At 37.4% G+C, this 23,260-nt stretch overlaps 2 protein-coding genes and 1 non-coding gene across 4 annotated transcripts; 1 reads left to right on the plus strand and 2 right to left on the minus strand.

Moving 5' to 3' along the window:
- Positions 1–846: 846 nt before the first annotated feature.
- LOC6649387 (odorant receptor 67a) lies at positions 847–2,326 on the minus strand. The gene is made up of 4 exons (XM_002072140.3): positions 1,473–2,326; positions 1,212–1,413; positions 992–1,147; positions 847–933 (listed from the first exon to the last, which is right to left on the minus strand). The coding sequence occupies exons 1-4, from the start codon at positions 2,324–2,326 to the stop codon at positions 880–882; spliced, it is 1,266 nt and encodes a 421-aa protein (XP_002072176.2). The 3' UTR covers positions 847–879.
- A 7,935-nt stretch (positions 2,327–10,261) lies between these two features.
- Positions 10,262–10,335, minus strand: Trnat-agu. The gene has a single exon. It is a non-coding gene; the product is annotated as a tRNA-Thr (tRNA).
- Positions 10,336–15,889: 5,554 nt separating this feature from the next.
- On the plus strand, positions 15,890–23,125 carry LOC6649390 (neprilysin-4). 2 transcript variants are annotated; one of them, XM_023179616.2, is made up of 5 exons: positions 15,890–15,923; positions 19,440–21,031; positions 21,088–22,096; positions 22,167–22,530; positions 22,938–23,125. In XM_023179616.2, exons 1-4 carry the CDS (start codon positions 15,905–15,907, stop codon positions 22,490–22,492), a joined length of 2,946 nt encoding a protein of 981 aa, XP_023035384.1. In that variant the 5' UTR covers positions 15,890–15,904; the 3' UTR covers positions 22,493–22,530; positions 22,938–23,125. The 2 variants fall into 2 exon arrangements, with proteins under 2 accessions (XP_023035384.1, XP_002072178.2); XM_002072142.4 differs by lacking the exon at positions 15,890–15,923 and having other exon boundaries at positions 18,876–21,031.
- Positions 23,126–23,260: the final 135 nt, after the last annotated feature.

A 23,260-nucleotide genomic window follows, 5' to 3' on the forward strand; every position in this document is an offset into this window, starting at 1 on the left:
GTCGTAATGAGTGCAGTCAAAAGTTTTTTTTTTATGATTTGCATGCGATAAGCGGCAGCTCTCTTTTACATATGTTGCATGCCACATATCAGCAACTTAATTTGTTTCAACTTTTCGCCTGTTGCCAATTTAATTTAAATAAACTCAAGCCACATTCTACATATATGTACATATGTATGTATTTGTGTGTGTGTGTGTGTGTGTATGTGAGCTGTGGGGGCGTTTTTGTTTTTTGCTCAATATTATAAATTACTTGTAAATATTCCCGTTGCCACATTTGTTTATAGTTTATACCTTGGCTTATTCACTCATAAGCCACGTCGACAGTTGTGGGCTGGCTCAAGTGCAATCTACACATTTGTATGTGCCCCGCCTCTTCGCCCCCACCTTTCCTTGGCATTTGCAACCCATAATTATTTCAGGCCATGTGACTATGCGAGTTTTCTTGGCATGTATTTGTCACTCTAATGGAAATTAACTAATTAAATTTAAATCATAAATATTAATCATTAAATTGCCATTCATTTAAAATAACCAATTGAATTAAATCTTTGCAAAGAACTAAACAATTTGTAGTCCATAATTTAGAAATATAAGAAAATCAATGTAGAATAATGAAAATTGAATCAAATTGAGGCCCAGCCCTTTTTGGTTGCAATTCTATATGTTTTTATTGTTAAATAACAATTACAAAATAGTTAAACAAGACTACATAAGTGCATAGTAGAGATATTTAGAAGGGACAACTGGGTTTCCTTTAGTCCTAAAAGATTCTCTCTACTTCTATGAGCTCCTAATGAGTTGCAAAGTGCACCTTGATAATGCCAGTACTTCTTTCCAAGATTTTATAGATAAGTTATAGATGGACATTTGAAATTCTCACTGATACATGGTTCGTATGGCACAAAAGAACTTGTACGACATTCTTAGAAACTATTCAGAAAGAAAGGCATTAAAAAAATACATAAATATATGAGAGAGAAAACATTACCGTGCTCATGGTTTCCATGGAAATATCCAAGAAAACGGTGGCTTTCAAAAAGACAGGCTTCTGAGCACGCTGAGCCACAAGGACAAGCATTTTGCGAACACGATGATCTGCTATGGTCCAATTCATATCATATACAGCAAGGGCCACTCCACCGCTCTAAAAAAAACAACATTCATATGTACATATATAACTACTTATTATAACAATACAAATGACTTACCGCTTCGATTAATAACTGACTAAAGTAACAAATTAGATATATTTCAACATTGGCCGAGATCAAGTAGAGAGTGAGCTTTACAACTTGTTCAGGACTTAGAACAATGGTCATCTGAAAGCCCACCAAGCACACGACCACCGAAGAGGTTAAGAAATTAAGCAACAATGGTCGACCGAATACCTCGTTTATCAAATCGATAAGACTAAGAACGAAAGTTGTAATTCAATATAGATATATAGTCGAAAGTCGGTGTATTAATACCCTAGAATTTTATTGTGATACGCAATTAGATGCTGCAACTTCGACAAGTCTCTATTCGCTCCTTCGATATTGGCACCATTTTCAGCCTGTATGGGAAACTCTAGCAGACTCTTCGAAAGATAATCAAAGTGCATAAGGACTTGAATTTCTACAGAAAAAATCATTAAATCGGCAGATATATGACCCACTGAGGATACACAAGCTGCCCATGACTGTAGGAAATAAGTCCCATAGAATCCCCAATTACTATTATGCCAATTCCATGGTACATTTGGCACATAGGGCATCGTTCGCTCAGCATCCGGTGAGTTTTGAATATAACGATCTATAACATATTGAAAATATGCGACCATATTGTAGAGGGATATAAGAACAATATAAAGCACACTAAAGCTTTTTGTGAGCAGCCGACAACGTGTTAGATACCGACTAACATCATAATCTTTATGCTCGTGGTTTTTGGGAAATATCGAATCCATCTGATGAACAAGATTACTCAAAGTTGCTCGACGAAAATAGACGGCAATGATCTTAAGATCAGACACAGCAACGAATCCAATGTATCCCAAGGTTTCGCAAGCAACCACAAAACTTCCGTTCATAAATTGATCAATAGCAAAGATAATTTCGCAACCCAGCACAAAATTCAATGCACCCATATGGATAAAGAATAATATCCAAAGCCAATTGTTACTGGATCGTCCATCTTTCTTGTCTTCTGCATAGGGATTGAAGCCAATTATGTGATAGAAAAACAGAGGCAATCTCACAAAGTCCTTAAATTCCGCATACAATCTTTTAGTTTTCATCTCCCGATTGAACAACTTTGACAATTCCTTTCCAAAGAGCTTCATGGTGCCGCGGAATTTAATTGAAGGACTACATGGGAATTTCTTTACCTTGCCCTTTTATAGTCGAATGCTATGAACAAATGCTTAATCAGATCTAGTTTAATTACGGTGTAAGTGATATAATGTAATTTTCCCATCGTTTATTATTTAATCAAATGCACTTGGACAAGGATAAGCAGTAAATACCATTGTGGAAATATATCCAGGTGATGTAAATGAACATCCGTTGTTTATAACATTATAATGAATGCTTTAGGAAATTCACCTATACTTAACTAACTGACCGATACAATGATTCCCCTTTTTGGCACACAAGCAAAAAATAATTAGTATTAGCTAGTAGTATAAATCCCTTTTTCTCCTCTTATTCTTACTAAATGATTATCTTGCATCCTCTGTTCTTCTCTTATTCTTACTAAATGATTGCCTCCCAAGAATAAAACTTACACTATAAGTTTTTGAAGAAGTTTGTTATTAGATTAATGCTTTATTAACCCTAAATGTGTTCAAATTTTTCATTGGAACATGGTCCGTAATAGGCAAAAGAAATTGTAAGACATTTTCAGAAACTAAAAGAATAATAAATATGCACATCGTTCAAAAGGCATTAACAATGCAAATTCAATTCTCAAATTTACCATACTCATAGTCTCCATTGAAATATCCAAGAATACGGTGGCTCTTAGACAAGCAGTTTTCTGAGCTCTCATGGCCATAAGGATGAGAATTTTTCGAAAGCGAATATCGGTCGAAAACCAATGCATATCATATACAGCAAATGCCACTCCACCGCTCTATGAATATAGAGATGAAAAACTAATTTAATTATTGAGAAATTCGAAATCTACTTACCGCTTCGATTAATAACTGACTAAGGTAACAAATTAAATAGATTTCCACAGTTGCCGAGACCAGAAAGAGACCAAGTTTAAGTGCTTGCTCGGGACTTAAAGCGTTGGTCATTTGAAAGCCAACCAGACAGACGACCATCGATGAGGCCAAAACATTGAGCAACAATGGCCAACCGAAAACCTCGTTCAAGACTTCAGTTAGACTATATGTATTGGGGATAGTTATGGGTGAGCAAAAGATATATGTGGAAAGTTAACACACAAACCCCAAAATTTTGTTGTGATAGATAATAAGATGCCGCAACTTGATCATATCTTTATGGGATTGCGTCGACACTTGGAACTCTTTTAAATTCTTTGAAACATAATCAAAATGCATTAGAATCTGAATAACAAGGGCAAAAATCATCAAGTCAGCCGATATATGCCCAACAGACGAGGTGCATGCAGCACAAGTTTGTATTAAATAGGAGGCATAATATTTCCAATTGTCATGCCAATTCCAAGGAGCAGTCGAAACAAAGGGCAAAGTTTGCTTGGCATGCGGCAAATGTTGAATCCATCGTTCATAGCCATATTGGAAAAATGCAACCATATCATAGGTGGATATAAGAAATATATATAGAGCACTAAATGCCTGTGTGATCACGCGGCATTGTCGCAAATAACGACCAACAGAATACTCTTTATGCTGCCAATTCTTTGGATATATAGACTCCATTTGATGAACAAGATGACTTAGGTTGGACCTTCTCCAGTAAACGGCTATTATCTTCAAATCGGCCACAAACACAAATCCAATGTATCCCATGGTACGAAATGCTTCAATTAATCTTCCGCTTTTTAGAGCAAAATATACAAAGACAACTTCACAGCCCAGCATAAAATTCAAGATTCCCATGTGAATGAGAAAATAAATATAAAACCAAATGCTGAATCCCGTACTTTCACCTTGCTCCGCATAGGGATTGAATCCAATTATGTGATAGAAAAATAATGGTAATCTCAGAAAATCCCTGAACTTTCCATCTTGCTTCGCTATAATCTTCTTTTTTGGCATATCAGCGAGAGAGAGGAGAGAGAATTTTCTTCCAAGAACTTTATAAAAATACTGATTTGCAATATTGGACACTTTGTTTTTATATACTTCTTCATGCATGTGATACTGTTGGAAAAAAGGAATAATAATGTCCTTTAATATTTAGTCCATTAGGTCAAGGAGGCCCATGTAATTTGTATCGTTATTTTGCTTAGAAAAAATAATCTTTGTGGTCTTTGGTTCCTGAATATTTCATTATATAATTTGCTTAATTTTATTTAGCTTAATATTCTCTTTGTTTCCTGGAAATAATGCACATGTCGTTAATCCGACATCAACGAATTCACAAAGGTCACGTGTGTTAGAGGTATTTAGCATTAATCATAGATTAAACAGGTATAATTAGGTTTCAGTGCTCCATAAAGAGTAATCACTTATGCCCTTTGACTATAAACTCAGTCTTTTCAGATGGTATTTGTTGTGGGAAATGTATAAACTTGGCAACCGCTAAGTGAAAAGAACATTGTATTTATTAAATATATTATTCAACAAAGGTTATAACTTTGTTTAAAGTGATCAAAATTGTCACAAAATGTCTAACAAAAAATAACTGTATGTATGATTTTTGCCCTTGTTATTCAGATTCTTATTTCTTATATACCAGAACTCAGGAGTTTCTACTTAGCAATAAATATTTTATACTGTGAATAATTATTATATACTTTCCATTAGGCCTAGCCATAAAAGATAAACATTTCGTTGAACTTCAAGAGTAAAATCTATCAACGAGGTTGTTAGTTTTGAGTCACAATTACAACTGTAATTTGCCCACTCATTGGATTTTGTAATGAATTTCTGTGATAATTAATAATGACAAATTCTTGGCCCTCAGCAGCTGCAGTTGGGCCTTTTGCGTATAGTCTGAAGTGCCCTCTTAGAATGTTGGTACAAATGTTACACCCATAACCATACCACAAACACACACACATGTCTGTAATGGGTTATTATAATAACTTGGCTTAAAAGTGGGTGTCGGATGCCCGACTTTGTTGTTGCTTGAATGATATACGTATTAAATTCAAAGTAAAACTTGGAATGCAAAACTGAAACTGAAAAATATTGCAATAATATGCAAAGCGAATGCCTCGTCGATTTTAGCATTTTGTTTAATTATTGTTATTTACAGTTACGAGCTTACTAAACTACGATTACGTAGTATATGAGGGTGGGGTGAATTGTTTGAGTTTTTATTGCAGTTCATATCATAAACTTTAATTTGTTATCCTTAACTTATGAAACAACCCTCTGGGCATACATTTAAATGCAACCAGGCTCACTTTGGGGGCAGGTGTCAGTCGTGTCTAGTGTGATCCACATACATACTTACATATATATATAGTATATGCATATTCATTGAAAGAAATCATGTTTAATTAATTGCACTTGCTGTTAAACAACATAATTAAGACAATCAGAGTGACTATACCACAGCCGCGGGTGTTCACCATTAGGTAAATGAAGCGTGATCTGGTTAGTAAGTGAATATGTATGGCCCAACACTTGGATGATTGCAATTAAATGCAATTATTATTCAAATTCTTCAGGCAAGAACCACTTGAAGCAACTCTACAAAAATCGTCCGACTATTCAGCTTAACTTGGCCAATCAGACAGACTTGCAATGCACCTATCGAAATTAGCATGGCAACACCTTCCAATTCTTTGGCGAGTTGCTGAGCAGCATGCTTCACTGAATTCGAGTCCACTGAGCAGAATTACTGAGCACCAACCGTGGGTCTAAATAAAGAGAAATGATATTAAAAGACACCTCACAATCATATATATCAAAAAGAAGTAATTATCAATAGGTTTATTGTTAGAAACCTACTTTATTACCTACTAGTTACTTTATCCAGTTTAAGTCATCGAGACAAGTAAATTTCATTCTCTTGGCATTTCATTGTTTCTTATTTTAGTTTCATTCTAAATCAGACTTTGATTGATTGGGTTTTATTTTAGCCATTTTTTATGTCAAATTGTCTTTGACTCTTTTAATAGGAGAGTTGTTCGATGACATATTCAACAATTTTAAATGAATACTTTTCTAATAAATTCTGATGGTTTTTCTAGCACTTTGCCCCAGTGTCCGTGGAAGCGAGCGCTTTTTGGCTTTTCTTCTGGTTATCTTTGGCTACACTGCCGCAATATGATGGCAATGAAATACTTTGGACACAATCGATTGGATTAACTGCGGCTAGCCAGTTGGTCATTAAGAAACAATGCAATCTGCATTAACCAGCGATGCAGTGAAGCGTTGACTAATTGCAAGTCCATCGGAGTGGCCAAGCGGATATGCAATCAGAGCGAAGGCGGTTAAAACACCCAACCCTATCACTCCGAATTGGTAATAAGAAGCCAATTGTTAGTTTTTTCTTCTTTTCGAATATTTTTGCGGTGAATTAAGAACGCTAATTGCTGGCTAGTTTGTTGGCCATAAGACGAGAATACGTTTTATATTGCGAAAAGCCAAGTATAACTTGAATAGAGGGTAACCACACATAAAAATAACAAACTTAAAGATTGACTAAAGATTAGTGATATCTATTCTCCCTCTTAGGCACCCTGTATATTATGGTGGAGGCATTCAAAGAATTAATTCAATGTGCTAAGCGAAAATAAATCATTAAAATTTATGAATTTAATTGCCTTCAATTATTGCCACAGATAAAATGTAAAGCAAACTGCAACTGCAATCAAATCGCCATCGACTGACCGCCATGACCGATGATAATCAAGCAGTTACTACAACTACAATATAAAAGTAGCTCTGAGTTAGCTGCCATTTGACTTCGAATCGTGTTTCATTCAATTTTCGATTCCTCGATCAACAAGGGTGGTATTACAGAAATTATGGCAAAAACTTCTTGTGGAACATATGATTAGGGTGTAACTTGGCAAATCATCGAAATGAGGCGTTACCACGCCTACTTTATTGCCATATATGTGGTTTGTCATGGAGGGCGACTAGTTAATTAGTTTTTCGGGGTAAAAGTTCTGCCTAGAGGTTAAGACTTTATTGAGCGTTGGCTCAATGAAAATAATTTTCCATGAAATGAAATGATTGTCTGGGATGTTTGTACTGCAATGTTGTTGTTGTTGCTCTTGTTGTTGTGGTTGTTGTAGTTGTTGCTGGGTGCAGTTAGCAAGATGCCATTCCAGATCGTCGATGGTTGTGTGGGTTGGGTCGCTTACAATGGTCTGGTTTTAGGCTGGCCAAAAACTACTACTTGTATGCAATTTGACCCGCCATGAACCAGTTGTTTAGTTATTGCGAAATTTCTATCGCTCACCAGCAGCAGCAGCGGCGGCAACGATTCGCCACAGGTGCCAAGTTTTTTGAGTTGGCCCATCCCACGCTGGCTATTTCAATAGCCAGAAGATTTACCCAGCAAAATATGTGTCCTGCAGAAAAATGGGGGAAAAAAAAAACACAATCACGAATGTACACACAACATTTTTTGGTCAACATTTTTGAAATCTTCTAAATACGGTTTGACATGGACATTCGGGCAATGCAAATCCGCCACATGACAACCAAATCGGGAGACCAACCAACCAGCCAACCAAATAAAACCACATTCACATTCCGCCCTCCCTACAAGTTCATAAAAGTGGGCTCAAGCGAATAGAATGGAATGGAATAAAATCGCTTACAATTAGACGCATGGGTGTAGTTAGGACCTTATCTAAAAAAAAAATAGAAAACAATGAGAAGTTCAGGGACGTCAAAGTATCCTAGATCTCTCCAACTAGTTCTCTGCAATAAAAAAAAAACGATGAAGCGTTTTATTTGAAAGTTCAAAGAGTTTGAGAGTGAAATATCTAATAGACAGTTTGTCAATAGACAGGCTTTCGCTCTGGCTACGTCCATGATATGACCTGCCCAACATGTCGGTCTCTGATATTAAAATTGCCAAAAACCAAAACAAAGAAACAAAAAAAAAAAACCCACAGAAAACACCATGAAATAAATAAAAAGCTAAACCACATGCATAAAAACAAACCTTAAAACTCCAAACTGACCACCCAAAAAGCAGCAGCATCAGCTTCAGTATCAATGCTGCTCGTGCCCCATAATGGAGGCTACGTGCGATGTCAGGCGGGGCGGCAAATAAAGTTGGCCAACAAAGTAAACAGTACACGGAGTCAGAAGTCAGGCGCACAGGGCCATTAAATGTGAATACCATAAAATCAAAAAGAATACGATGGCGATTTCCTGATGCTTCTTTTTTTTCTGGCCTGGAGCTAACAAATGGTCTAAAATTTCTACTATTTAAAGCTGAAGAAAAGCAAAACGCACCCAGTCATAACTGGAACCAGAGAATAGCACTTATTTAAGAGCTCTTTCAGTTAAAGAGAGTGTACAAGAGATTTGTAGAGCTTTTTTTTCGTTATTGACCCCCTTAACCTTTATTCAATAACAATAGTTTACACTTTTTTTCCTCAATTTGTTTGGATTTGTGAATCGAGGTTATCCACACACACGCACACAAACACACACACACACACACACACACACTCACAGTTAAACAAATTTTCACGCCATTTAGCATTGAGTGTTGCAGACCATGACACTGACTTTTAACCACTGGTTGCATTCACCAATATTTCCGTCACTCCATGAAATAAACTGCAAAATTGAGAGAACTGGTTTTTTGGCCTGCCCCTGAGATTGCGTATACGCAACGTGCCCCAATCACGCATGCGTTTGTGCTAGATAATTGAGGTGGTTATGCTTGTTGTTGGCCACAATTTGTCACACCCGTCACTAATGTGGTTAAACGTGTCGCAATGTTCAGTTGAGTTTTCAGTTTCAATTAAACTGATATTGCAAATATGCAATTTTTTTGTTTGTGACAGACTTTCACACTTTCGTGTGTAACAACAGATTTTCTATGCTGTGATTACTAGTAATTGCTTGTTAATATAAGTAGATTATGCAAAACGATTAAAGCAATCAATTGACTGCAATTTAAGGCAAAGTTTTTAATAGGATTTAAATGAGAAAAGAAACTAAAAGCAAAGAGGGAAAGTTCCCGCGATTTTACTCTAGGCAATTAGTAACAGAGATGCAAGATAACTTGCAGGACTCCATTTGCCCCCAGGCAAATGGAAATTACTAACCAGAGCCAACCACAATTATAATTTTACAACTTTTTTCTCTCATTGCTTTTGCTTTATATTTCTAGTTGGCACTTGCATTTTGAGCTAGCCTAATTAGTTTTTTCTAATCTCTACAAATTGCCATGAACTTTGCCGCAATATCAGAATGCCGGTTGGGTCAACATTGCCGCAAAAAAATCGCATATCAAATTTATATCTATTCTTAACATCTCCGTTTGCTAATTAACCTTGAAAAGTGGCAGATGTCAAATGGGTAACGGTTGCATGGTATGGCTTTCAGTCAACCCAATCAATCAATGAAAAACTTTTTTGTCTCTCTGACACAAAAGCGACCTTTGTTAAAATATTGTGATCCAGACCCACACCCTCACCCACACCCACACCCACCGCCCACTCCATTTCGATTTGAAAGTGAGATTGTCACTTTGACAGATGAATAAACGTCTTACACTTGAAGTTCAAATACATATTTTATTTATATTTCTCTATCTGGATGATAAGTTATCGAGATAAGGCCAAAAGCCAACGTTTGTCTAGCTGTCACAAGCGTGTGACCTTCACAAATCCATAAATAATGAAAAGTGTCCCAAAAAAAAGAAGAAATGTTTGGCATATTAATATGCAAAGCATTGAATAAATCTAAAAGATAATTCGAAAAGGAAACCACTTTTCCATCACTATTCTGACTGACATTTGATGACAAACTAAATAAAACACATTGCAAGAAGCACGTGGCGCTAATTCAATTAAATAAAAAAGAGAAACAAAAGAAAAATATATCAAAGGTAATTAAAATAAATAAATTTAAAAAAAATAAATATAAAAAAAATAAAAAAGAAGGAATTTTCTACTTTTCACAAGTAGTAGGCCCCGGCGAGATTCGAACTCACGATCTCCTGTTTACTAGACAGGCGCTTTAACCAACTAAGCCACGGCGCCATGTATGTCGCTGTGGACGAATGACGTATAATAGAACATCTCTATCGATTGGAATGCTCGAAAATATTCTTTGCCTTTTGTTTTTCTTTTATTTTTGTGTTTTTCTTTTTGTTTTTGGCCCATTTAAAGTTTTGTTTAGTTTCATTTTTGGTTAATGAAAAATCAAAATTATACACATAGATTAGATAAACACAACATTCAGCAAAGGGCTGCGCGCGCTTGTGTGTGTGTGCGTGTGTATGTGTGTGGCCAACTAAAAATAGAAATTAATTAAGTATTTTTGTTTGTGCAAAGAAGTACATATTCTGATTTTTAGTTTTATGTGTATAAATCATGCATATTCGATTAATAAATGAAATTTTATTTGCCATTTTCGTTAACATAGAATAAGGGAGGAAGAAAAATCAATAAAATAAAAAAGTGTTAGTAAAATTACACAAAGTAAATAAAATGTACAACTATAGTAAATAAAGGTTTTGTTTATTAAACACTTAATCTCAAGAATTAATCAGACAATCGCTTAGATTATTTAACAATATATAATCATTTTTTATTTATAATACACAACTTATGAAGTTGAGTGAGATGTTGCTTAGTAGATATGGTTGCGAGGTGTGTTCAAAAAGTAACCTGAGAAGATATTAAGATATCCATTGTGTCTACTTTAGAGTAGTCACCCTTAGAAAAGTTAATTTCTTAACTTTGTGATATAGCCTTTTGATATTTTAGCAATACAGTTTTCACACGTTTTTGAGTTTATGAGACCCTTCAGTTTTGGGAATAGAAAAAAATGTCGTCGAATTAATGTGGTGATTAAGGTCTGGTTTTTTCCAAAGTCTTACAAGTATGTAATTAAGGAATTGTGAGCCTTTTTTGATTATTGAATTGCTTAAAATTTCGAAGGACTGAAAGAACATAATCGATGCAAAAGTTGCACGCCAAATTGAAAAGGTCCTTACCTTTTAAAATAGACCTCGTATAAATTATTTCAATGTAGTGTTCTTTTTAATATTTCGAAGTACTATTACTTCCAATGGAATCTCATCGAAAATTAAAGTTAATCTTTAGATACGACGACGTTTTTTTATCCAAGACAGAAGCACATTAAAAATCGCCTCAAAATTGAAAATCTCTTTAATCTTTTCAATTTAAAGAATATTTTAAAGGTGTTTTAAAAATGTGTTTAATAATGTATAGTTTTACTTTGCCTTTCGAATATATACTAGGCCTCTAAACCAATTTATAATGTTTGTTTCTTTATAATATAAGACACATATATGTATGTTAGTAAGTAATTAGCATGAACTATAATTGGTCTCTGATTTGATTCTGTTTCTATAAATGTCCAACCACTAGATTACGCTTCAAACCATCTTATATGATTAGCTTGTAGTTTTCCCAACTAGATGCCAATTACTTTGAACGTGTTATCAACCCGCAACTTGCCATAATTCCAATTGGTATAAGGTTCATGCATATATTGCCATATCAATTACTTAAGCTCCAGCTTGTTGCACTCAAAGGCAATAACAACTACAACAACAGCGTCCAATGGATAGGTCGGCATGCGGACAACATTAAGCATATCAAATGCTCAGACAGCAAACACCTTCGCGCATGCCCAAAGCACTTCCACACAATGCTCCTCACACTCCCTCGCCCCCCTTTACCCTCACAGGATTAGGCGGGTGGTCTGGTCTATGTGTCTGAAATGTCTTTCAGAGTCTTTGTCCGAACCAGAGTCAGACCACAAGCCATAAGGCAGGCGCCGCCGACAAAGTGCAAAGTCACGGATGAATGAGCCACAATTGGAGTTAGTTTTTTTTTGTTTTTTTTTTTGGTGTTGGTGGAACTTTGCTTCAGCGATTCGTTTTAATTGATTTTGTTTCTGGCTTGTTTGGCAATTGCAGCGGGAACGGTAAATCTAATACGCAAAAACACACAAACAAAAAAAAGAAGGAGAAACATTTCAACAAAATCAGAAAATTCTGCAATTGAAATCAAGTCGTTTACAAGATACCCTTTAATTGAATAGGTTGTACTCTAAGAATAAGTTTACAAACGATTATCAGCCCCCTTTCCTGCATAGTTTTCTGAATCCGGACCTATTAAGAATGTTGTGAACCAATGAACTTTTAATAGATCGACTTCACGTTTTCCAACAAACAGCATTTTGTCGGTATTTAAGAATTCCTTAGATCGATATTGAACACAAATCTATATACAGTCTTACAAGCTCTGACTAGAGGGTATAAAAACTTGGGCAACTAATTTTCAGTAAACATAAAGTTTTGTTACCAATCTGAAGAGGGAGGGGAATTGCAATCGGGTGAAGGTATATGCAAAAGTCAGTTGCCAAATAATTTTTGTAGCCATTCTTTGGCGGCTCCTAATTGTGAATTTCTGTGGCCAAGCCAAGTCAGGCACTTGCCAATGATGTTGTTGTAATTGCCACAGTTTTTTTTATTTTGCATTTATTTTTCTTTTGGCTAATTTTCAAATACGCGATCCATTTTGAATTTCAGATTTTCTGTTTACAGTTTTCCATTTTCCATTACCAATCGAGGGGGCGCCCGTCGCTGACAATTTGCAATATAGTTATTTGCTGGTTGCTGGTTGGGCCACATTTTTTCCGTTTTCGCCTTTTTGGTGTTTTGTGCAATCAAAATTCTTGCTGTCCCCGGGGTGAATAGACTCCACTAGTCGAATGGCACTTGTGGGTGCAATTGTAATTATCCTAATTTATGTTGTGTTCAGTTGCCCCTCTCGCTCCCTAGTATATGCATGTATATGTATGTACATTTTAAAATACCGCACAGATTTATTGCAAATTATCTCACAACTTGACAATGATCGATAGCATAAAACTAATGGCCGCAACGATATTTCCCATTTTTTGTTTAATTTATTTTATTTTGGGTAATAAAGCGCTCTACCAGGATCCATTTTCCAGATTATATTTTTGTTTAATTCTCAAACTCCCGCAGCTTCAAGTGGAAACGAATCAGGTTTTATTTGTTTGGCTTTTGGTTTCATTTTAGATTCGTTTTAGCCAATTCAAAATATTTGCCACTCTCGTTGCCAACGGTTTGGTTGTGTTTGTCTGTCTGTCTGTCAGTCTGCCTGCTGTTCCCCCCAAATAATTAGTTGGCCTAATAAATGTTTTACCATGATTGGTGAATTGTTTTAGTCCAGTGAACGCATTAGTGAAATGAGGAGCTAATAAAGAGGAAATAAATTAATTGCACACTTTAGTTTATAATTTAATATGGCTAATTAATATGGCTGAAACACTTTTTGCAAATGCAACTGGTGGAATGTGGTGAAAATGCAAACCCAAATACATATGTGCTGCAATTATTAGCTTAATCATCATCGATGAATAAAGAAATTAAATTATTATGGAAAAATTGAATTTAAAAAAAGGAATAATTCTAATTTTACTGGCAAAAATTAACATATTTAATAATTATTTCTTTTAATATTGTCGTGTGAATACAACCGAATAAATTGGGTTTTAAACTCACCTGTTTAAAGCTTAAACTCGAAAATATTTAATGGTCGTTTTTTTTTACTTCGCGCATCTGGTCACACTCTTGTTTACATTTATGAGCGTTTCTTATCTTTGTCTTTCGTAAATAAACAAAAGGAAGGAAAACTTATAGAAGCTTATAAGAACCATTAAAAGGAGGATCAAAAAGAAAATAGAGTACAGTATAACTTGTTCGATTAAAGACACTTTAATTTTACTTACCTCAACTTTTGTTTTGCTACATTCCTTTATTTTCGTATTTCTCTTCCATTAATATTTATCGAAGGCTGCATACTTGCACTTTGTTTACACTAAACACCAAACAAAAAAAAAATAAGCAAAAAACATTACAGTTACATATGTATGTAAAGTACATATCTATTTACATATGGATATTTCTTTCACTTTGCTTGAAGGAACCGGCGACTGCATCGCCAGAGATGTCTCATCGCATGGACCGAGGTGTCTCAATTTTGTTTTTCAATCTTCGCCCCAATGCCTTTCCGGATTTGGGGAATAAAAAAACATATGTATATGAACACACGTAGCTTTAACTTTATACCAAAATCACAATCATTATTATTATCACTTTTCTCCAAACGCAAATACAGAAATTAAAGCATAAATTTACAACCGAAAAGTCGTGCCGCCAAAAAAAAAAAAGTGACAGTGCTGCCAGATGTCAATAATCAGATCTGACAGCGTTGATCAAATACCCAACGTCAAAAACCGCTATAATGGCATTGCTTGACAAAATCCGCTAAATTTTAAATTCAAAACTGTCGATAGGCTTCCCTTAAAAGTTAGTAAGTTAGAATGAATTTATCTTCTAATTGAATATTATTATATTTGCAAACTAGGTTTAGTCTGCCACTTGATTAGGCACACATATAAACATATGCATAATTGAACGTAAAATTGCTCTTTTGCTTCACTAATTAATATTCTAATGTTTCCCATGAGTTCCCCCCTTCAATTAAGTAAAGTTCGTATATAAATGCCAAAGGCTTCCCAAATATATGGAGAACATATTTATAACTTCATTCAAGTAAAACTTGCCAATAATAATATCTTGTGTAATTAACACATTTCTGATGACACACAGGCGCTAAGGCTCTGTGACCCCCTTAACCCCAAAGAAAAGGAATATAGTATACATATATGTTTGTGTGTGTGTATATATTTTGTGAATGGCGCCAACTTGAATGGAGCAACGTCTTTTGCTGTCTGCCACAATTAATAAACCATTTGCTCTCCATATGCAAGTGCTAAATTATTAAATTAGCTAATAACAAAAGCAGTGATAATAAACAATGGAAAATACACAATAACAAATTAATCCATTGAACAAATAACTCTGGGCAATCAATGTGGAGTGAATAATGACAAATGGCTCTGTGTAAGCGTTAATATATATTGATAGGCTTTGATTTTTAGTAGGTGTGGTGGTCCAGCTTAAATGGCAAATTGAAATGTTCTCAAGTGGAACTACATATGAGAGTGTAAATTGTTTAAAACCAAAGCGAATTGAATTGATTTATGAACTGCACATTGTCGTGTTTATGTTAATTAATTACACTGGAGTTGTCAACAATGTAATTGACATAAACTCACACACAGAGAGACAGACAATCTTTGCTGGGTAAGTCATTAAATTGAAAAACTTAAATTGAAAAATCGAAAGCATTTGCTGTTATTGTTGGTGACAGGTAAGTCGGCCGCATTAGCTCTATTTCCAAAGCAGATGTTTACTTTTACTTTTCGGGTTTTAACTCAAACACACCACAATTAGTGACAATTACGATTAGTGGTGCGGAGGCCATTAAACTCCGACGATAAACTAATGGCCCCAAGCCGTTTCTATAAAGTACAAGCGATGCATCCGTATCTCAGCCACACATCCCCGAGAACACTTCCGAGGCGATAACGAACAGATGCAGCTGCTGCAGCAACATCGTTGCATGGAACACAAAGTAAAAAGTACCTAGTACAAAATCAACAACAGTTCTCCAAATTGTTTTTAAAATCAGTTTCGAAATGTCAACGAGACTCGCCGGTAATGTTAACGCATCGCAGCACACAAAGTTTTATACTGCCAAAATCAAGGACTTGCACAGGGAAGAGTGTATCCGTGTGTGTGTGTGCTATCTAGTGACTGAGTGTGTCTGACATAAAGTGCAAGTCACAAGTGTGAAGAGATTTTCCACAGAAAATTTATTGAGTTTTCGTTGCAGTCAAGTTCGACCCAAACAATAATAACAATTATTCCACGTTCGACCGGTTTCTGGAAAATTTATGACAAAAAAAAGGAAATAAAAACCCACAAACACTTTTCAAGCATCACGATGAGTTGCATTGATTGTAAAAACAAGTTTTAACGTCATTAGATTTGGAAAAAATGCGGAATTGAATTGCATTTAAGAAAAAATTAAACCACTTTGAATGCATAACTCTTAAGATTCAAGACAACTTAGTTCTAAGGGCCCAAGAGAGGGTGTGTAATTGAGGACGAAGCTCCTAAAGGGCAAAGGACTTTTGCCCTGACATTCTAGTGCATTCCTGTTGTGTTGATAACGTAGATAGTTTGTGTTCCAATAACCACAATTTTCATAAAATAATAAAGCATCCTTCGCTGCGTTGCAATTTTCCGTGAAATTTCCATGTGGCCAAAACAAGTATCTCAGCTCTAGTGAGTAGAAAATCCTGGTGGTCTGACTGAACCGTGGGCCAGTGGGCGGATTCCATTTTCAATATTTTTAAATTCATAAAAATACGTTTATATTTAAGTCTCTGTGACAGCTCTGAACTAGGAATAAAACGTTGTCAATGCCTTCTCTATCTAAGTCACTGAGATAATGATTATATCTTTAAAATTACTTATTTTTTAGAACAGCAAGTTCATACAATTAAAAGCTATAAGCAAGACATAAGCAATTACTTCTTAGAACTAAGTTAAAATCATACTTAAAGGTCTACCTAAACCAAACAGAGAGATTTAAGTTTGCGTTTTTTAACGAATTCCTGCTAGGGTACTAACAAATTCGTAGAAATTAATTAGAATGAAGGCATATAAATTTCCATTGTGATTTATTTACGCGATTTTTATTTGCGAAATAGAATCCCATTTACTGATAAGCTCAACTAATTATTCAAAATGTGCCGAGTTGCAAATTATTATAAGAGTGAATCTTTTGCATATATAACTGACTCTCTCAACGTTTCTGAGATCTCTGGCACAATTGATTGAATCACAATTCGTTCGTTTACCTTTTAGTGAAACCTGATGCCTCAGCATCATCGTCTATATAGTATTTCAATTTCGTTTTACTGGGTCATTTAACGGTATATGATCTTGAACCAGAGTTCAAGTGAATACCCAATGAAAATTTCAATTCTCTTGGGTAGTAGCCATCGGCGTACCAAGATTATACAAGTTGAGGAACCAAGCACATTGTACATATTGCAATTACAAATATCTAGATTCTAGCTAGATTGATATATGTGTGCATACATATTGTATGTGACGTGTTTGTCAATCTCGGTCATAGTCGCTAATTAAAAGGTTTAAGGCTAAAATTAGCATACCTACATATGTATATGTATTGATGTTTGTAGTTATAGTCGCAATTCAAAGTGATTACAACATGTGTGTGTGTGTGTGTGTGTGTATATACACAATGTACCCACCCGCCCTGCGTGTTTGCTGTTCATGAAACTCAAATGAACAAAAGCAATGCTCTTGTCCTGGGGGTCTTGGCTCTATGGGCCCTTGGGTGATGCGAGGGTGAGATAGAGGGAGAGGGGGAGTGTATGACCAGAGAATAGGTGCGTCAGTAGCAGGGAATAGGCTTTGGAGAGGAGGGGGCACATCAGCACATTATAGTCGATGGTATCGCATGCCGGCAATTACCCGCATAATCTTGTAATACTAACCTAGCCTAATACAATCCCCCCCTCCCAAAGCGTCCCTTCCTCCACCTTTTCGGTGTGGCAATGCCGAGAGTCAAATTCAGTTTCAGTTACGCCTCACGAACCTTTAATTCACTTTAAAATAGTTTGCATACACCGTGCTCTATAGACTTACTTTTTCTGCCTTGTATATTAAAGGCAAAAAAAATTAATTTAACCCAATTTAAATACTGCTGGCATAAATAAGACCTATTGCAAGAGGTAAACTGAAAGGAAAAAGTGAAGGAGATTTCTTCTTTCTTGGGACATCTTTCTTACATCACGAAAAGTCACACCCTTTATGTAATTGATCCAAAGGTTTGGGGTTTTCATAAGATATTACAAGATTAACTTCCAACTTGCCAAAAAATATCAAACAAATTGTCTTTGGCTTACAATTAGATCCGAGTATTCTAAAAATACTACAAGAACACTTCCACCCCACTCCTCATAGAATCCTTGGCAACTCTTCATAATGCACTAAAATTCAATCACATATCGCTTTAATTATTTATAAAAACTTATCCAAAAAATATTTCAAAAATTGATATTGAAATGTCTCTCTTTTAAATGGCAATCAGTTGTAGTAGAGGAACTGATTCTCATCTACCTTTTTGCATATACAAATCTATTCCTATTGTTGATACTCCTCCAAGCATGTAGAGCCAATTGGAAAACATAAAGCTGAATATGTAACTCAGTCAGTCCGGCGATTGTCCGTCTGTTTGTCTGTAGAATTGTTTTGTGAAATTAAATTAAATTGATTGAATTTAGACGGAATTTAGTTTTGAAGCCACCACCACTCATGGAGGTGGGCCAGGAGGTAGAGGTCAATGCAGAGCAGTTTAATTTTGCTTACTGACGATTCTTGTTGTTGTTGTTGTTGTTCCAGTGATAATGACACTAATTTCTGTTGATTGGCAGATATTAGAGTGGATTAATGTAAATGGAGACTATTGTCAATGGCATAGACAAATGAGGTTAATGGGTCGAAGGTGTAACCTATCCACGTACATATAGAATGTGATGCCATTAGGTACTACAGTTTGTAAGATTTTTGGAAATGATCAACAATATATATCTAAATGAAGATCAGCATAACAGAGGAACCCGCAGCAACAGCACACACACCCACACACACACACACACACACAGTGCACAGTGGTTCATTCATTGAAGCGCCGTCGTTTGTCGTTTGCTCAATTGAATGTCGCGCGCCGTGATTGCCCGTCCAGTTTGACCATTGCGAAAGCCATGCTTCTGCCCCAGCTCCAGTCGCAGTACGGATCTATCAGCTCTCGGTCTCGGACTCTCGGTTCTCTCGGCTCTTGTTTGCTTCCAGTTTCACAAAAAAAAAAAACGAAAAAAAAATTGCGTTTAATTAAAGTATAAAGGCCACAGAGGCGGTCTCAATTTGCTTTTCGCGCTATGAGTCGCCACAGCCAGCAACTGAAGATGGCACTGCCGATGGTGCATGGGGCCGGGGTCGGGGCCGGGTCCGGGGCTACGTTGGCTCGCGATGCGTCGCCGAGTGTTAAGTTGGGATTGGGGGTAAACCAGAGAACTGGACGGGTCCAATGGTGTCCTGGGTTGACCTGCTGTAAAATGCTTATATTACTTCCAGTGGTAATGTTGCCTTTGACATTGGTGCTAATTCTTCTAATGCGTTTGGATGGGATGCTGGCAGCACTGCAAATAAGTGAGCAACGGATGCGGGAGCACAGGGCCATGCCAGGCTATGCTGAGGACTACGAATCTCTGCTGCCGGAGGGAGAAACCTACAATGAACTAATCCACGATGAGTTTTTGCTTCCTCAAGCCAAGCGTAGTCAGTTGGAGGAGCAGGCGGCAAATCGGGCCAGACGTTGTCTAAATATACGCTACGGCAATGGGGAGACTTTGGACCTAGAGGAACGCAGTACCCTGATGAAGGATTCGCGTACATCCTTTCTACCGTTGGGCGCACCGCGCGAATGTCTGGGCAATGGTTTGGATTACGACAGGCAAGTCAAGTCACGAGATGACGAAGACATGGAAGAAGATGAGGACATTCGCCAAGAGTTGTACTCCAAACACAGAAAGGTGATTCCCAAGCATTATCAAGAGTTGTCCAACTACTGGTCAAGTCGTGGCCGGGAGCGACGTGAGGCTGAAAGGCAGGAAGAGGACTCCGAGGATTTGGCTGCTCAAATTAGCGAAACGACAGCCGCATTACAGTCATTTTGGAATGAGCAGGGCACTCCGGAGGACATACGTCTGGCCCAGGCAAAGACAATGCAACGTTATATGGACTTGAAAGTTGATCCCTGTGTTGATTTTTATAAATTTGCCTGCGGCAACTGGGAGAGACTTCATCCCATTCCCAAGGATAAGGCTGGATTCGATACCTTTGAAATGTTACGCGAAAGTCTCGATGTTGTTCTCCGAAATCTTCTCGAAAAGAATACTCCATTGCAGAATGTGCCCGAGGGACACAAGAGTCCAGTGCGCAATAATCTCTTCCGTCTGAACGAACAGAACCCCGAGACGGAAGCAGATCAGGCAGAGCGACTACGTCAACATATTGTCAGCAGAAGGCATCTACTCAATCGGGTTCTGGTACGTTACAAACGTTTAACCAATGGCACAAAACGGAAGCGCATCATTGAGCCGACACGTGAGAAGTCCAAAGAGGAGGAGGCAGTTGTTTCCAAGCCGGAAACTGGCGGTGCTCATCAGCAAAATGAATATCTAAAACCCATACATGATGCCCAAGTTAAGGCTAAGAATCTATACAAATCCTGTGTCAATAGCCACTTATTGGCCAGTCGAGGTCTGGAACCTCTGCATACATTGATCCGTCAATTGGGTGGTTGGCCAGTGCTGGATCGCGAATGGAATTCCGAAAATTTCAATTGGCAACATCTGGCGGCCACACTGCGTCGCTATAACAATGATATACTGATTGTCCAGTGGGTGGGAGCCGATATTAAAAACTCCGAGGAGAATATCATACAATTCGATCAGACAGGACTCGGTTTGCCCACTCGGGAGTATTTTCTACAGCAAAGTAATGCCAAATATCTATTGGCCTATCAACGTTACATGTCCGAGGTGATGCAGAAAATGGGAGCATCGAAAACCGATGCCCAGCAAGTTGCCACCGAAGTGATTAGTTTTGAGAAGCGTTTGGCAGCCATAACTGCACCAGCAGAGCAGCGACTGAATGTGACAAAGGTGAGAATGAACTTAGATCTAATGGACTCTACTAATTGTTCCCCTACTTACTGCAGCTCTACAAGCGCATGACCCTTCAAGAGTTGCAGATGACAGTTCCCCAAATTGGATGGGTCAATTACTTGAAAACCCTGCAGAATCGAGAGGTACACGACACCGAGCAAGTGGTCATCTATGCTGTGGACTATATGAAGAAATTGGTTGGCCTACTAGCCGAATCGGAACCCCGACACATAGCCAACTATATGATGTGGCGTTTTGTGCGGCATCGCATCAATAATGTTGACGATCGCTTCGATGACATTAAGCAGAGTTTTTATCACTCGCTCTTTGGTCGGGAGGAGAGTCCTCAACGCTGGAAGGTTTGCATTGCCCAGGTGAACACAAATATGGGCATGGCAGTTGGCTCCATGTTTGTTAGACGCTATTTCGATGATAATAGCAAACGGGATACCCTACGCATGACCCATGAGCTACAGCAGGCATTCCGTGATATATTAAAGACAACCGATTGGCTGGATCAAACCACCAAACAGTTGGCTGAGGCCAAAGTAAATGCCATGTCATTGAAAATTGGCTATCCGGATTTTATTCTCAATGCTGCCGAATTGAATGAGAAATATGCCGGCATTGATATCCATCCGGATAAATATTTTGAGAATACCTTGAATGTCCTGTTGCATACGGCCAGGACAGAGCAGGCGAAACTACATGAGCGAGTGAATAAGACAAATTGGCAGACAGCTCCGGCTATTGTGAATGCGTACTATAGCAGGAACAAGAATCAGATTATGTTTCCAGCTGGAATTCTGCAGCCACCGTTCTATCATAGACATTTTCCCAAATCCTTGAACTTTGGCGGTATAGGTGTGGTCATTGGACATGAGCTAACCCATGGGTTCGATGATAAGGGTCGTCTCTTCGACAGCAATGGCAACATTCATAAATGGTGGACAGATGCCTCGATACGCGGTTTCGATGAACGTGCCCGCTGCATTATTGCTCAATACAGCAACTACACAGTCGAGGAGGTGGGCATTATTCTCAATGGCGAGAGTACGCAGGGTGAGTGGTGAGGCGGAGGAGGAGGCCGAGGAGGAGTAAACGAATATGTATAACATTTTCTATTCACCAGGCGAAAACATTGCCGACAATGGAGGATTACGACAGGCATTTCACGCTTACAAGCGTTGGCAAAACGAACACCCGGAAGAGGCACAGGATGAGATGCTGCCGGGCATGAATATGACGGGGCCACAATTGTTTTTCCTGAACTTTGGCCAAGTTTGGTGTGGAGCCATGCGGCCGGAAGCTATACGTAATAAACTCAACACGGCCATACATAGTCCAGGACGTTTTCGTGTCATTGGAACATTGTCCAACTCGTATGATTTTGCCAGAGAGTTCCACTGTGCAGCCGGCACACCCATGAATCCGCATCGAAAATGCAGTGTTTGGTAGTCAACTGAGAATGGCAATGAAAATGGAATGGTCCGATGGTGAGTAATGGTATGCAACTCCTTTGCAGTCATTCCTCCCTACGATATATAGCAATTGCTCCACTTTGGGCACTTGCCACTTGATTAGAAGTATGTCTTGGCTTGACAGCTGCATCTGGTCTTATCTTCCAACTAGTCATCGCCGACGTCGATGTCGTTGCCGCCTTTAAGTGTATTGGGCCAACAACTGCAATGCACTTCAATTGAACCAAATAGTCTAGCACTTAATTAATGGTGATTTATGCCTTTGGAAGTTGGGGGTATCCATAACAACAACAACAACCCATCGACTACTACTTCAATTGTCTTTCCAATTAACTTACATTTTCTTCGAAGGGACTGCACTTTGATATACAAAAGAATTCCTATGCATATGATAAACTCTATTTCTCTCTATCTATTTCTAGTTTACTCCATTCGAAACTGTATTGAAATGAACTTCCTTGAATTGTGCCAAAAAAAAAATTAATTTCAATTAATTTAATATTATTTTCCATTTATTGTAAATAAGTCTATGTATTTTTGGTAGATTTAAACTATTTATATTTGTGATAATTTTCCCAATTAAATGTTAATGTACAATATCATCAAAGAACAAGAGGAAGAAACATTTTTACTCAATTTTTGGAAAGCTTTTCCCCAAAAAATATGACTAAATGAGATTTTGGAAAACTTTTCGAGCAGTTGTGATCGTGCTGTCAGCGGGACAAGAAGAGTTTTCTTTCAGTGG

Source organism: Drosophila willistoni, chromosome 3R (genome assembly GCF_018902025.1).
Source record: "Drosophila willistoni isolate 14030-0811.24 chromosome 3R, UCI_dwil_1.1, whole genome shotgun sequence".
NCBI lineage: Eukaryota > Metazoa > Arthropoda > Insecta > Diptera > Drosophilidae > Drosophila > Drosophila willistoni.